The 17887-nt window shown below is 35.5% G+C and overlaps 1 protein-coding gene across 1 annotated transcript in view; it reads right to left on the reverse strand.

Moving 5' to 3' along the window:
* Positions 1 to 200: 200 nt before the first annotated feature.
* Positions 201 to 17887, reverse strand: part of IMMP2L (inner mitochondrial membrane peptidase subunit 2) — a 415275-nt gene continuing 397588 nt past the window's right edge. The window contains exon 6 of the mRNA XM_082279670.1: positions 201 to 704. Coding sequence (XP_082135796.1) covers positions 585 to 704 — 120 coding nt within the window. The 3' untranslated portion in view covers positions 201 to 584. The remainder of the gene's footprint in view (positions 705 to 17887) is intronic.

Below are 17887 nucleotides of genomic sequence, written 5' to 3' on the forward strand. Positions count from 1 at the left end.
ATAGACATAATATGTACTCAGTTTAATAATAGAAAAAACTTGCATTAAAACCTTTTCACCTACAGAAGTACTGATTCTTCATTACTAGAAATTATAGGACAATCCAAAGTATATTATGTTTAGGGGGTTTTTTTCTTTGGTTTTTCACATGCAATCAATGATATTAATAAAGGTTCCATGCAATTACAAAAGAAACAAGGTGAATGTAAAAGATCAACGTAGTTTATTGAAGGTTTTAATAGTTTCTTGTCCAGAGAAGCACAGGTACAGACATAGGCCAAGTATGTTACCGCTTCCTGAAAAAAATGAACATTCAGTCCTTCTACAACCAATTATTTCAAACTGAATTAACATACAATCCCCTAACGTTCGAGATTTTTAAAACCCACCAAACAATAGAACAAACAAACAGAAGAAACATGAAGAATTTCTGGTGGCATTGTAACACTAACATGTCACATGTACTTGCTGATATGACACCTGATGTCAAAGCACTTGGCAAAGCTCTTACAGGTGATGGTATAACCACTGCAACTCTTTCTGGTTAAACTTCATGTCAGTGTTGTCCTGTCTGAACGTTCCGATCACTCTTGCTCTCTGTGAAGTGGTTTGCGCTCCGGAGGTAGCATTGGCTGTAACTTCTGCCAGCGTTGTGGAGGCCAGAGAATATGAGTAGCTCGGGCATGTAGAAGTCCAAGAGAAACCTGCAAGCAAAATATTTATTTATATTTATAATATAATATTTATTGCATTATTTATAATGCAAATAAATCAGTACGTGAAAAATACAAAGCACGTGATGATTTGTTAGAGGAATGGGAGAATACAAAGCAGAAGAGTGAGTAGTCTCTCATGCATGTAATGAGGGGAAAAGAAAATGTCTTTAGTAAAAATTTCTTTTTCTTTTTCTTTTTTATAAAACTTCTTCTGGAACTCAAAACAGCTTGCTGAGATGTACTGTCTGTAACAAAGAACTGGGAATGGGTTTCTTTCATTTTTAAGAAAAAAAGCTGCTCAAAATAGGTGAGGCATTCTATAATCCACATAAAGCTTTTTGGTTATTAGTTATTCTGGGTCCAGAGAACAAATTTCAAGTATATCTTTTGAGTAAGTTAAGCAGAATCTGTGTCTCAGATTTGAGCCATGCATACTAACCATACCAGGATAGTGGCTTTTCTAAACATGCTGTGTTTACTATTTATCACTCTCCTTCAAAAATCTATTTTGTCTTCAACCAAAAATGAAAATTACTGTGAATTGTAAAGATTTCTCTGAGGATGAAAATGTATTTCTCTAAAAAGCAAAAACTTTTGAAGTGCTGGGACTGCTTACACTTAATATGTTTTGAAAACATGTTTTACCATCTTATTATTTATTTTTGTTTACTTCAATAATTTTACCTCACTAATATTTTACTTCAATAAATCCAAATAAAATTCAATTCTGATATTGCTTATAAATGAATCAGAGATGACATAGTTTAGAAAACTGAATCACTTAGAAAATCTTAAGTAAATTATAAACAAGACTCTTTTCATATATGGTATGAAAATGGCTAGACTAAGAGTAAGAATAGCACAGTCACAATTTCAGACTGAGATAAGATAGTCCATACTTAACAGTGAAATTAAGTCATTTTGTATGGAGTTAATATCGGTTAATTTGAAAAGCCTGCAGGATAAACTTCTGCATCTTGAATTGTTTAGACTTCTAGAGAAAACAGGATGTAATAAGCATCCAGCACCAATAGAAAAGTTATAAACAGGACAAAAATATGGTTAGAAATACTGGAACGTCTGTGTCTGTGAAAAAATTAAATAGTTTGGACTCCAAAATAGACAACAGTGTTATAAGTCTACAGAATTAGTAATGGCATGGATTAAAAAATGTGTAGGCTTATTTGCCTCTTATGTCATTATTTCTCATAAGAACAAGGAAATATCAATGATATTATCCTAAAGAATTTTTTAAGCTAACAAAAAGGAAATGCTTTTCAGTGTGTGCAGGATTACATCATACTTGCATACATTATACAGGATACTGAAGAGACCAGAAAAAAATGTCAAACTGGTTCAAAAAAATAATGATGGAAGCAAAGTCCAACACAGGTAATTGAACATAAATAAACAGTGTAGTCCTAACACTCCATATTAGGAACCACCAAGGGAAAAAATGTATACTTGTTTTATTCTTTTATTTCAATGATCAGGTATTGGCTGTTGTAAGAGACAGGAATTAAATGGATTTCTGGTTTGAACTTGTACTTTGCTGCTTAAATTCCTATGTAAACTCAGTTCCATTCCATTTCTCATTTAAAAAAAAAAAAAGTGATTTTAGTAAGCAGGTAATTCAGCATTTTATGCTAATAGACACCAAATAGGCCCCTAGGAATATCTTCAGCTAATTTTCTTGATTTAATTTCATAGGATTAATGTATATTCACCAGTCTCTCTCTCCTACATAATCAAATCAGTGAAGCTGAAGTGGTATATATCCAATTCCACATGCCATAGCTTGATGAAGCAGGTGCTGAATTACTTGAATATAATTTGGTTACTCAATAACCCATGATAGCTAAAAGAATCTGAAGTGGATCACTGAATTGCAATCTAGTAGAATATTTCACTTCCTGGATCCCTTGCAGGGACCACTTTTTTCCCAGATCCATTGCATCTTTTTCTGCTACGTTTAAGTAACGGACAGGCTACTAAGTGACAACTCTTTTTCCAGCATTGAGCAACATTGTTTAATGTCTTGACACACTTCTGTGTAGTTTGGTTGATATTTATGGCATTCACAACATCCTTTATCTTAATTAGCCCATATATTACCCAATGTAATATTACTATGTTGGGTCTTTCTCCCTGAGCATACAGCATGATAGCACAAACATTACAGGCTAATTCCAAAATATAAAACCACAGAAAATCCCACAGCTGCATATATAATATGACAGCATTAGTACAGAGAAGAATGTTAAAATACTCTTTTCAAACACAAATAACATCTCATTTTCAAAGCTCTGTGTTTTTCTCAGTACATTGCTTGTTACTGATGTCAGTAGGAGGTCTGCAAACTGACTGAGAATATAATAAATGAATCAAAACATGTTTTAAGCTGAGGCTGGGAATAATTTTGCCCAGAGGATTACTTCTACTGACCATCATCTGCCTTGAAACTAATAAAGAAATCTCCTTCCCATAAACATGATTTACAACATGACTAGAGTTAAAAAGGAAAAACAGATATTGTTGGGTGATGGAAGCCTGTGCTAAATAACAAATTACACTGATGCTATAGGACTTCTTTTATAATAACTTAAAGGTTCACTTTAAAAGCACCTTGATGTTTGACTTCTGCAAACAACCATAATAACTTTTTTCCATTGCCTATTATTATTCTGTACTTACCATAGCAGCCATGAATTTCACTGAGGAAGAACGGAATTGTTCGCAGAGAATAACCTGCCCTTGTTAAGAGATTTACCCTCATCAAGGTTAGATATGAATGAACTCAGAAGGGTGAACTGAAAGGCTACACTGTGTTGTAACAGTGAAATACTGAAATAATCTATTAATTAATCACTTCACTTTAAGACATTATTTTCTCCCTTTACTTAAGAAAATAAGTTTATCCCCTTGAAACACTGTCTTAACTGTAAGAAAAATCAGCACTTTGCAGACATAAATTCTTTGAAGAACATATTTCCTTTCTGTCACAGAGATGCCAGCAATTAAATAGTTGGGGGTTATTTCTACATTATGACCTACTTGTTATTCTTGCTGTGGCAACAACAGACACTATATTGAATTGAATCCATATTACTGTGCATAAGCTGAACTGTTTAAGCATTTTTTTATCTTTGAATATTAAGTTGAACAACTAAGAAGTCACTTTGTTAACACAGCAATTTTATCTGCAAAGTAAGTTTTGAATTAATAATACTGTTTTGACACTGTTACTGTGCTAAAAGCGTATTTCCTCAGTGTCTGCTTGTTGTTAGTATGTTAGTTGTATGGAGACAGATTAGTTTTGGCACTGCATTAGTAAAAGATAAGCCTGAGACTGATAGTGCTATCTGCAGTGGTACTTAAAACAATCTTGCTCATTTTGTTCTAACAGGCTGGGATAAACCACTTTTATTTGTATGAAGTCTTACAATAATATCACTTCCTCTGGTTCTAAAATACATCACCTCAATGAGAAAAGCAGTATTCAGACTGTACAAGAGTCCTGTATACATGGATACAGTGTCATCCTGTATACATGGATACAGCATACAGTGGAGCACATCAAAATTTCTATGGAAATAACAGGTATTCAGTTTGGATCTCAAGAAAAGGAAAGTCCAGATAAGGGTGTGATCCTGTGTACTGGTTTTGGCTGGGGTAGAGTTAATTCTCTTCACCATGGCTGGTATTAGACTGTGTTTTGGACTTTTGCTGAACACAGGATTGATAAAATAGAGATGTTTTTGTTGTTGCTGAGCAGGGCTTACACAGACACAAGGCCTTTTCTGCTTTTCGTACTGCCACCGCCACTGGCAAGGAGACTGGGGGTGCCTGAGATGCTGGAAGTAGACATAGCCAGGACAGGTCACCCCAACTGACCAAAGGTGTATTCCAGACCGTATTACATCATGCTCAGTATGTAAAGTTGGGGAAAGTAGGAAGAAGGGAAGGTTTGGATGATGGTTCCCAAGTCACCATTACATGTGATGGGGCCCTGCTCTCCCTGAGATGGCTGAACATCTGCCTACCCATGGGAAGCAGTGAATTAATTCCTTGTTTTGCTTTGCTTATGTGCATAGCTTTTGCTTTTACCATTAAACTCTCTTTATCTCAACCCATGACTTTTCTGGCTTTTACCCTTCCAAGTCTCTCCCAGATCCTGCTGGCGGGGGAGTGAGTGAGCAGTTGCGTGGAGCTGGGTTGCTGGCTGGCGTGAAACCACAACCTAACGAGGGTATGCTCAGCTTCCCCACAGAATGTAAAGTCCAGCCAAACAGCTAAATTCAAGTATTGTAGCTCCTAGTCATGAGTTCACTTTGGTTTAAGAACATTCCCCACAGATTTCTCCTTGCTTCTTTTTTCTTTAAGCCTTCTTCATTTTGCTGTACCTTAAACAGCCAAGATTTCAAATTCTGTAACAACTTTGAAACAAGGAAGAATAACACCACTAAATACAACCTGAGAAACTGCAATGAAGAACCAAAAAATCCACTTTAAAACTTTAGAAAAAGTTAGACTTCCTAACTTGTCAGTTTTCTAATTGGAAGTAATAACCATAGAATCATGGAACTAAAACTACTTAGACTGACAAAGACCTCTAAGATCATTGAATCCAATGATTAAGTTGTTCACTAAACCATATCCCCAAGTGTCACATTCACATGCATTTTGAACAATTCCAGACACGTAATAAGACAAAGAGAGAAAATGAAAATGCAAGGATGTTAGTACAGCTGCAATTCAGTACAGCCACTGCCAGTAATGAGCTGCATAGCTTGTATCAGCTCTGCAAGCCCTCAAGATTAATTTCTCAGGATTTGTCTGAACCTACCTCTCCTGCCTAGAGTTTTGATTCAGCTTGTTTAGCTGCAACAAATTTTCTAATGATCGAGTGACCATTGATTAATTTGTTACAGTTTCACTTATACTGCCTATATTTGCTTATGTTTGCATAATCTTGTGGTATAATCAGAGTTTTTACATATACATTAAAAAGTAAATATTCTGTATAGGATGAAATATTTATGTTTTGCAAAATAATAATGACATATACAGGACCGTAGGCATGGGATAATAAAAACAAACTGAAAATGGTCATTAAAAAAAACCAACCGTCAAAAAGGTTTTAAGGCAAGTAAAGGGAAAATAAAGGTGGACAATAACAAGGAATATGCTATCATTAAATAAAATATATAATAAATAGGGACACAAAATTATGTTGCAAACCAATAAAGAACAAAGAAAAAAAAGTTAGAAAATGTGCTAAACTACTGGAAATTGCGAAAGAAGAAATTGAAGAATTCAGAGTGCCAGCAACTCATGAAAGCACCCTTTTCATGTCATTTTGAGGATGGGTACTGCCAACCTTGGGAAGTAAAGAGGCAACATAACCACTGAGAAAAAGATAGCTACCTGAAAGTGGTTATGTGACATTTTTTAAATTGTTTTGATGAGACTTATAGTGTACTAATTTGATAATTTGTAGTGCAAAGGGTGCTATATTTCTAACTGAACTAATCCTATTAACAGTCAGTAAAACACTGTAAATAGCTGTGATTTTAATGCAGCTGTGACTCGGTGGATTCTCATATCACAGAATTTTGCTGTTTTGCTCACAACAAAGTTTTGACTGTAACATTAAGTTACTTTTAATTTTCTGAGGCTACATAAACTGTCATTAAGTGGTGCAAAGTAAAGAAAAGCTGCCTTTCTTTTCCTCACTTGATATTTGTTTTCATATTTTTATGAAACAAAAATGGTGATTTTGATGAATGTTAATAAATACATTTCACTACTTCTTCCATTAAAAAAACCTCCAAAACAATCAAAATTAGAAAATTAAATTGACTGTTTCATTATTTCCTCACATTGTATTTTGACTTAGGGGCATTGTGACTGAAATTATAGTTATTTCAATAAAATCATGAAATATACATGAAGCATTTACATCTTTGTAACAGAAGATATAATAATCACATTACAAAGTATAAAATTAGAAATCTAGGAATATCTAGACCAGTCACAGAAGATAATAATAAGAAAAGGTAATAGGAAGAAAATAATAAAGCACAGCAGTAACTCTTAACACCGAGTCAACACAAAAATCCTCTCTGAGGGTGTGCTACAGTAAGTACTTGAGTATGAGTATACTTCTGAAGAAGAAAGATGATCTTGTTTTGTCATATATCAACCTAGAAAAAATGCAATACTCCTGTCTTCTGGTCTCATTAATAAATGTTTGGATTGTGCAAATCCCTGAAAATACCACTGAAAGAAAACAGTAATAGCTACCCAGCAAACTAGAAATAGAACTAAACTACAAGAACCACAGATTATAGCCTGTGTGCTTGATAAATTTCATCAACAGTGAGAAAATTACAATTTAAAAGGCCAGTCTCTGGTTTTGTAGTCACTTTTGCTTTAGTCTTTTATATTCTAGCAATATTGCACAGGCCTCTCAAATGTCATGGCCAATGATAAACATGCAAACACAAAAAAACTAACATTTTCTTAAACCAAAAGAAGATGAAGCAATATAGACAATCACAGTGTTTCAAATTATATTTTCTATTCTCTGAAGTAATATATTCTCATTACATTTTTTTCTTCACATGCCGGTTAGCTAAGCTTTACATATGGCCTTTCGCATAGCACTATGGAACATCAGGTATATACAAAATTTCCTTCTCAAATTTTCTGTTTCATAATACACACTCGTTGGAGGTGGTCAGGAGTAATTCTGGAACTGCAGAAGTCGATTCAGACTATATTTTGCTGGCTGGATACTTGCCAGTTCTGAGAGAGGCTCTGAAAGGTGTCAATACACATAAGATGAAAAATTCTCTAATATGTCAAAACCCTGAGTGATTTAGAGATGGCACCATTGGAGAAGGCATAGAGTTTCAATAAATTTTTGCAGATCTAGTAGTTCATAGCCCCACTACCTATATTGCATCAGCCAATCAGCTGCAGTTTGACGATACAGATTTTCTTAAAGACTGGGTATGGCAAATTTGCACGGATGTTGAAAACTGCGTAAAGGGACCAGGCTAATGAGAAAGGTGAGGAAAAAGCTCAAGAATATTTCAGCCCTCAAAATCAAAAGAAATCCTTAAGATAGAAACACTTTTGCAACTACGCAGTGTTTCAGCTATAACCCCAACAAAAATATAATACCTGGAACATATATATTTGTGCCAAATTAGATTCCATGTCTTTAAGAAAGGTTGTGGCACTGGGTTTTGATATTAGATGGTAGCTGTAAAATGGTCTCACAGAGAATTGTCCCAGTAAATTCATCTCTCAAAAAAATCCATACTTTAATAGAAAGTAAACATGATTGCTATTACATTTCATCTTTTGTACATGGTTGAACCTTGAAACAAGTAGTATCAAATGCAGTAGTAGGAAAAGGGCTCAATAAAAATAAGATCCTGTGGATTACAGTAAAATCCCAGAGAAACCACTTCCTCTTCCTCTAGTAGAAATATCCAAGATAACGAACAGTGACAGAAGAAACAAATATCCTTCACCTCCTTCTTTTATGAATCCAAGAATAACACAAATATTAGAATCAATAAATTATTTTGTAAATAAACCCATACCCCAGTAGATGTTCTTTAACTTATATCAGCTCACTGGAGGTTGACATAACAACATGCCAACTAGCTCATGAATACAAAAAGTGGTAAATTCCTTTCTAACACATAGCACAGTGCCAGCATATTCATCGTTCTTTCTTCTTGTAACTGAAGAAAACAGACCTAATGGAGCCACACAGATCTAGTGACAAAGAAAAGAGTGCAGCCCATTAATTTTGTTACTTAGTGTTCCATTACAGTTCCATTAGTTTGATAGCTGAAACAGCAGCTCCAGATACAGATAAAACATCCCATATATGTTTTCTTTCACAGAGCTAGTATATAATCAGTAAAGGCCTGTATTAGTTACCAAATTTAGAAGTGTTCATTTAGATAGAAAATATACTTTTAAAATCTGAAAATATATAAATGACAATTATTTTAAGAGTCTTAGTGAAAGTATACACTTAAAAATTATGCACATATCACATATATGTACATAAAAAATCATAAAAAATGATGTACAAGAGAGAAATATATTTCAAATGCAATGGTTGATTCCCAGAATTAATAAAATTTGCATGTTAGCACAGAATAGCTGTGTGACATTAGTGTTACAATTGTGATTGCTCCAATCCAACATGGTTTTGCAATTTAAGCTATTCATATTAGAGGTGACCACACTCACTGCATTGTAATGAAAACTCAGGTTATTGATTGAATTGAAAAAATGTACTAAATATCAAAATAATTGGATTGCACACTCATTTTCCTATCATGTCTACATGTTTATGTAAACCTAAAGTTACCAAAGAGGAAAAGGAAGGAAAAGGTCACTCAAAATAGAATATATTTCACATATGAGATTTCTTTACAGTTAAACATGCAGCAAAAGACCAGCTAACAATGAACCATAATTGAAATTCAAAGAAGTAGCACAGATTTAAAGGAATTAAGTATAAAGTGGTGCATCTCTTATTCATCTCTTGAAGGAATCAGCTGTCAATGCCATTGCCTAAATTAAATGCAGTAACAGGCTTAGTACAAGAATTCCACAAACTGCATTCTGTTTCAATGCCTCTTCTTGGAATTGTCATGGATATATTATTGAAAAGACCACTACAGCTAATTAACTTCACCCCTTCACAGTTTTGCTTTGTTTCCTGTTCTCTAAAGACATATTTTTAAAATAGAGGTTAGCATATAACACAGGTCTACTATTCTTTTTTCTTCAGTAAGTATAGCAGTCTTAGCAAATATTTTTTCTTGTTTATGATTAACAGAGCCATTATGCTAAATAGGTCTACAAAAGGATTTATAAACCAATCTATTATTTATTTTAGATTTCTAGTAATAAAAATGGTGGAAGAATTTGCTTAGTGCACAGTATGATGTGCTTTGCATGCTTCATATACATAAAAAGCATTTAATAGTTAAAAGCTTTTTAATATTCCACTGGATGATGCACAAAGTTCCTGACTAAATAGGATTGTCACTAAGTCATGTAACTCAACAGAAAAACAAAATGTACTAGCAGCTCTCATGAAAGAAACACACATAAAAAAGCGATAATATACTTGCAATTCAGTTTTTTAAGAATTGATAAATTGAGTGGCAGGAAGAAAAGAATTATTAAAACACATTTATTATCTTCACCTAGAAAGTATTAGCTAATTCCAAAATCTATGCATATTAATTTTTTAGGAATACATAAAAGCCTTCAATGTGAATTCCTGTTCAGCAACATATTGTACCAGTGCCAACAGTCAGAACAATGTCAGGCTTAGTGACACTTTCCAGCTTACAACACTGATATTGATTATGTGCATCGTCTTTCTTGACTGAACAATTAGGACACTAAACAGAACTGCTGTACATCACAAATTAAGTTGATTTCCAATTTGGTGCCATTGCATGTCATTAATTTAGGTTCAGCCTGAAGCTTTGGCAAACACAGGGGTACAGTGCAAGGCATTCAAGCGCAGGAGCAACCGAGTGGCCCCAAGAGTTCACACACTACCCAGGAACTCAACTCCTCCTCTCACTACACTTCTCCTTTGCAGACACAGCTCATCCCCACAGGCTGGTCCTCAAGCAGAGGCAACCATGCCCTCTGCTCTGTTGCCCCTCCTCTGCAATCCTCTGTGCTTCCAGGAGAACCAAACTTCTGCATGCGGGCACTGCTTTGGCCACGGAGATTTACCATGACGCTCTGTGCAATATGGGGGAGAGAGCCCTGGTGTGTTCCTGCTCTGCTTCCACTGCATGCTCACAGATAAAGCAAGCCCTAATGATGAGTGGCTACTATTCAAAGCTGAGCAAACAACCTATGATGACAGGTGAAATTCCACCAAATTTCTGTGGAAATCCACAACTGTGCCAGGGATCACATGTGTGCAAGCTGGGAGAGATGACATTTCAGACTCCTTCAGGAGAATTAAAAAGAACGGAAAGAGTCCTACTGGAGAAGGAAGCAGTAGGCTTTAATTTCTAGATACACTCAAATTCTTCTTCAAGACAAATGATGTGAAAACACCCCCATGCTAGTTGCAGCTAATTTCTATTCTTTGTATCTCTTCTAAAAGCTCTAGAAAGTACCTGATCTCATGGGTCAAAAATCAGGGCTATTTATGAACTTAGAGAAGTACCAAAACTAAAGAATGTAATGGAGAACATCTCATCCCACTGATGCCTTTTCTGCCTGTAGGAGTAGCTCCAGCCTGAACAGCTCCATCAGTGAGCACTGTGATGGGACAGCACTGGGAGTATTTGGGAAAGTTCATTACCTTAAATTTTCCTTGGCAGACGTCTTACAGTAATTATCAAATGCTGAGGTAAGAAAGAAAAAAAGAAAGGCCAGCAGTAGCCAGAAAAGTTAATTTAAGGGAATGAGTGAGAAATTACCTCTTAATTAAAACAAAATGGTGCAAGACCTTATGATATTACAATTGTTACTGGGCAAAGCAAGCCTTTTCTAAAGCTAAATTGATCATAGATTTTCAACAATAACTTGTATGTACAGCAAACATATCTGCCAGCCGGCTCAGAGCTTCTGTGGTTTTCATCACATGTTTTACATTTAGTCTGATACAAATGAAATTGTTTCAATACTCTTTGTAAAATAATTTTTATTTTCTCTTACCTTAAAAAGACAACTGTTCAATAGACTATTCCACTTAACTAAATATTTCAAAATGCCCTACTGTGAGGCTTGCCTATACTTTCTTTTAAAATGGCGACAGAAACAGTTTGACTTAGAGAAAACATGCTGCTGGCAATATGAGCTATGAAAAGCAATGGGGAGTAAATATTCAATGAGCAGTTAGGATATCAAAATGTCATTAAGTAGCTGCATGAGACGTTATTAAAATTATAAAAGACTTTTTAATAGAGCACTTTGTGTGAGGATGGCTAGAGCTCATCTAAATTGATAAATTTCATCAAGATAATTCTGTATATGTAATCTCCCCAAGTTGATTTACTGGAAAAAAACCCACAGAAATTCTTCAAATATATACAAATATTTTTCTCTTCCTTATAGCTATAATAATAGCTATGAATTTAAGACTACTAAATACTGTTTTTCTTTACTTTATCTGATTTATTCTGTATTTTTGTTAAAACTGTGGAGACAAAGATTAAATTTACTAAACCCAGCATTTACTTTATTTGGAAAAAAAAAATCTCAAAAACGTTAATATTTTTCTTATTCAATCTTACTATTATTTAGCATTGTGTTTATATAATACTGTGACATTTGTCAAAATAGAAGGCTTCTTTGTATAATTCAAATCATACAGCTATCCTTCCACTTCATAACAGAATTTATGATTAAATAATTGACACTATATACTTATGAATATATTTTCTCCTATAACTAAACCTCTTCAATTTTTTTTTTCTTTAGTTCACTCCTGATTAGCTTAGGGTAATGGTATAAGACGTCTTTCAGAGAAAAATGTTTCACAAAATACATCAGAAATATAACAAGATACACATCCTTATCAAGATATAACCTTTATCAAATGCTGTTGCAGTTCTTCCACGCAATCCTGTGTCTACAAGGATTGCACATCTTACATGTGAGATGACTGTTTAATTCTCCACAGAAAACTCCCTCAGCGAGGGAACAACACTGCTTATGGAGAAGCCAGTTTTGTACAGCAGTGACACGACAGATCAAGTCCCCAGGCCTGGCTTCTGTACCAGCAGACCCAGCAGACTGATCCAGAGGAGGGGTAGGGGACCAGAAGTCAGCTCCCTTTAGTTAGGAGGACATCAAAAAAACAAAGAAGAATGGGAGAAGCCCACATATGAGTTCCCTGACCATTATATTAGAGGTTCAGTTAACCGGCCTAAAGAGAGGTACTGCCTTCTGCCACTTGAAATGTACCAGGAAACCTCTACTGGCCATTGTGCCTCCTCATTCAGAAGGGCAGAGGCTTCTTCAAAGTCCTGTGCTATACCTTCACAAGGCACATAAAATTTGTCTAAGATTCACTAGGACATAGGAAACACAGCTTTGTGGACAGCTAGAGTTCTCCCACAGCTCTCTTCAAGACCTTCGGTATTCTTCTTGGCACACATTCACCAATTACTTTTTTCTGTTTTACCCTTGATCTCTAGCCTTCTTTGATGTGTCCTTGCAGAACAAGACAGGATAATAAACCAAATAACCGAGTCACAGGCTGCTCCTTTCAAAAAAAAAAAAAAAGGTACCTTTGTCTTTAGCCAAATGCACTAACAGATGTGGCTGGAGGCCAGGTGCCCACCAAAGTCATTCTATCACTCCCTTCCTTAGCTGGGCAGAGGAAAGAACATGGTTCAGAGGCTCATGGTTCAGAATAAGGACAAGGAGATACCATTCACCAGTTACCATCATGAGCAACAGACTTGATGAAATTAATTTAATTTATTTCCAATCAAGTCAGGGAAAGGTATTGAGAAATAAAAAAAAAAACTTAAAAGCATCTTTCCCCCACCCCTCCCTTCTTCCCCGGTTCAACTTCACTCCCAAATTCTCTCTCTCCTCCCCCTGCGGCAGTGCAGGAGGACCAGGAATGGGGGCTGTGGTCAGTTCATCACACATTGTCTCTGCTGCTCCTTCCTCCTCAAGGGGAAAACTTCTCACACTCTTACCCTGCACCAGGGGGATGTCTCTCCCATGGAAGACAATCCTCCACGAACTTCTCCAATGTGAGACAGGTCCATTTTGGAGCTGACTGGCATTGGCTCTGCTGGACATAGGGGAAGCTTCTAGCACACACAGTTTGTTACAGAAGCCACACCTGTAGTGTCCTGTCCCTGCCCCTCAGTCACCGTCAAAACCTGGCCACACAAACCCAATAGATCAGGTTTAATCCACAACTTTACCATCAAGATTTATATTTATCTCATGGAGAAATTAAAACTTGCTCCTACGCCCTACATGATAAGCAAGAAAGTAGTGAAGACTAATGAATTCAGTTCCCTGCATATGTAATAAAATGTTCTCTCATAGTCATAATCAAGCCATAGTTCAGCAAAGCATGTGCTGAACTTTAAATATTCAAATAATACACTTGAGCACATTATTAAAATTAAGTAAAATAAAATAAAATGAATAAATTTCCAGGGAGCTGAGGATCTAGGTTTATTAACTCTTTAAATGACTCAATTTTTCAGATAATATGTAGCTATTAAGCTTTTTTAGCAAGATATAACCACATAGGACTGCCAAGTCATCAGTACAGGAAAAGGATTAGCACATTTAGGATTTGAAAGATATAAATGTTAAAACTTAACACCACTAACACTAATTTTTTACATGGAGCTCTTTCACTTCCAGTAGAAAAATCAATGTGATTAAAATTCCTTTTAAATTATTACCTTTATAACAAAATGACATACAAAGATGCTACAAATCCACTGCTTCTTTTGTATCTCAGTGTTTTGGGGGACAAAAGTCACATTTTTGTCAGCATCAGACAGTGTAGCCATCACCATTGCTACAATGCCTGAAGATCCAAGTACTGTCTCTCAAACTAGCTGAGGAGACAGCAGCAGTGAAATTGCAGACAGCACAATCTGATACATTTTCATCAGTCTGCTGTGGAGAAAATATATTCCTGTATGTTTACCAAGCTGTTTTTTCTGCTTCAGGATCTTAGCTTTCAATGCAGATAAAAAAATGCTCCATATTTTAATGAGATCATTATCAATAGTTCATCTTCTCACTTGCTCGAGTACTAAATTTCCATCAGCTGTAGGCAAAGGCGATGTAGAGATGGGTACTGCAACTGCTTTGCAATGGATTCTGGCAACCTCCCCACAGCATCTTTGTTCTCCCATGACTGCACAGCTTAAGCAACCCAGTCTGAGCTTGGTAAGGATTCTACATTCTTGTTTCCAAAGCATTTTGTGTATTTTCTTGTTCAATGAATCTAATGCATGTTTTTCTTGAACAGGCAAACCACCCAACCTACAAAACGAACAAAAAGAAAGGCTCCCATGTTTGCTTTACTCCAACTTTCCCACAGTGACCTAAATTTTCATGGTGTCTGGAGCCACACAAAGGCAGAAGTGAATCAGAATCTGCCTTGACCTCAGAAATCTGGTGGTAGGCACCATTAGCCCATTTGAAGAGAGAATCAGTCTTAAACTGGAGTCAGCCACACTGTGTGCTTGTAGACTTGAGGATGTGATTCTAAGCATGAGTGAAATACATTGGTCAAAATCATGATTCTGTAAATGCAGAAAGTAAGAAAATGAAAATTAGTAGCTAATGATAAGGTAAAGTGCAGTTCTTATCAAATGTGGACAAATGCAGGGCCAGATTCTCAAGAGAGCTGGACTTAAAAAAAAAAAAAAAGGAATTTGTAAATAGCATCTAGAGCCTTTTAATAGGAGTTTAGAGATGCTTGAACAACTCACATCCTGAAATTAGAACACTTCCTCCCCAAACATCAGAAATTATATAAAATCAGTGAGCATTAGCTACAACTGGAAAACATTCCCAGTTAATACTAACACATTAAATAAGAAACCAAAAGCTTAAAACTTATACTGAGCAAGATTAACCTTAAGCATCCATGGCAACAGCAGAGTCCAGTGCAGCACCTGCTGTGTTCTGCAGCAAGGCAGCCCTCTCTTCAATCTCAAAATACTACCTTATATCATCTTTCTTCATAGTCTCTGCAAGAACTCAGCTGAAATTAATTCCCAGATAGTCCAAAGCCCTTTAGTACACATTTATGTGAGGTATTTTTTATGTACAGATTGTATCTGGGTAGAATCCTGATACTTTCTTCCCTCATAAGTCCAGCTACAACTCCTGAGTGCCCTCTCCTACAGTGTCATTCTGGCAGGCTTGTTATCTTTCCCATGTGTGTGCCAACTGGCCTTAATTATTTATCCACAAGGCTTCCTAGTTGCTGGCTGGTAGCAGTCCCTGGGCATGAGAAACCAGCAACCTTCATCCACTGCTGCAGAGAGCAGAACCCTGCTGCAGTTCCCAGATTCTCTGCTGCCTAGCTCCATTATACATCGGAAGGGAATCCACCATAAATCCCCAAATGCTGTTTTATGAGGAGGGCTGGAGAGCAAGGCATAATCACAAGCAGAATGTGGATGACAAGGAATACAGAAACAATTTCCAAGACAAATTAATTTCCAAGTTCAGCAAAAAGGTAAATTCTCCAACAAAAAAGCTAAATCCCATGGCATCTGGACAAATACCTAATTCTCTGACCACAGAACATCACCTTAGATCAGGCCTTAACTGAGATTAATGGGGCATGTGCTATCTCTCTTGTTAGTTTTTTAAAGCTCATCTAGAATGAGAGAAGCCATCTCACCTGTCTGATTGCAACAAAAGCAAATTGTTATGGTCATCTTTTAAACCATAAAGAGTAAGGCTTTTTAAAGAGAACTTGAGATTCTCCTCTAAAGAGAGGTAAAATGAACATGAAATTTGAACAACACATTTTGTATTCTATACCAGATATTCAGAAAATACAACAGAAAATAGAAAATAATAAAAGCGGTTTATTCTCAGAGACAATATTTCAGCTGGCCTCAGTTTTTGGCTTTAGTGGTTAAAAAAAGTTTCAACGGTTTTTTGGCTTTCAAATGCTGAGGTTATACGACATTCAAGTTTGGTTAAGTAAAACCCGTTCCCTGCAACTCTTTGTTTATTTAAAGTTTTTGCTAGCATATACTGTGGCATTGCTATCAACACTTTTTAAACACTAATATTAATTTCTGAAAATGCTAAACCAAGCCCTCAAGCTAATGAAAATGCTAGACAGGCTGTTCTTCAAAATATACATACACAGAAATTGAGACATTCTTTTTAAAATCAACAACTTTCTCAAAGGTGTGACAATAAAAAAGTTCAGTCTCCACTTAACGATTCTTCAGTACTTTATACACGCTCATTTACATAATGAAAAAACACAAATAAAATGTTATTTTTCTTGAGCATCATAGACATGAATCTACTAAGAAAGAGATGTCAGAATCTTTATTAATTCAAATTGCATCTTTAACCACATTTATTGCTCTTACATAAACAAGGTTGAGCCAATTTGATTATTATCATTTTAGATTTCTTACTTAGAACTATGTCAAAATTAATCCTTATTTAATGAAGTTTTTGAAAAGGGGATAAAATAGCAAAATTCTGAAACATGCTTATTAGAACTATTTGCAAGTAACTAAAAATGATAGCTTTTAAATAACTTGTGATTGTATCCTAATGCCATGTCAGAAATAATGCTCAGATGACAGCCTGTTACATAAATTTATGCTTGATAAATGAGCCCTGTGGGTCACTAAATAGTGACAATCTTATTATTCTCTTGAAAAAAAAGTTAAAATTTCTGTTTTCACAATTATTTTTTACTTCCTTTTCCCTCCTACTTCATGACACCTAGTTCATTCACATTATCTTGCTGAACACTAGGAAATCATTAATTACTTAGTCTGTGTCCTCCAACTTTTCCACTATCAAATGCCACTGTTACAATGTAAGAGAGCCATAAATTGAACAGAAAAGGTAACCAACTGCTCATGAAGATGTAATTTTTCTCTGTTTGACAGAGACACTAACATGATGAGCTAGGGCATTTATATGTAAAATCCTTTTTGGATTTGGAGTGTGTCACATTCTATCACTCAGGAGTCAACATTTTGCTCATGACATTGCACCCATAGGGAAAGCTTGGGTGTGAGTTTTTGTTTTGTTTTGCTATTTTAAGAGTATGGCAAGGATTACAGTAAAGGTTCTGAAAACTTCTCAGCCTTCAAAGTGTGGTATAAAAACTGTCTTTAAAAAAGATATGCATAAACATGAAGTGCCCTTTATTTTTCATAAATAAGACACTTGGAGTGCAGAGTGTTTGAAAATGTGCTGGCTAACAAAAACATCAAAGTAATTTTTGTTAACACTTGTTTGCTATTCTACAGAAAGTCAGTTAGATGACAATAAAATAAATTAAAAGTCAAATTAAAAATAATAGTATCTTTATTAAACAAACCAGGGTCAGTGGTAGAAGTTAAACATGGAATTGTTTTTGTAATTTCTTGATTATGATA

The sequence above is a fragment of the Coloeus monedula genome (assembly GCF_965178545.1).
Source record: "Coloeus monedula genome assembly, chromosome: 4".
NCBI classification, from domain to species: domain Eukaryota; kingdom Metazoa; phylum Chordata; class Aves; order Passeriformes; family Corvidae; genus Coloeus; species Coloeus monedula.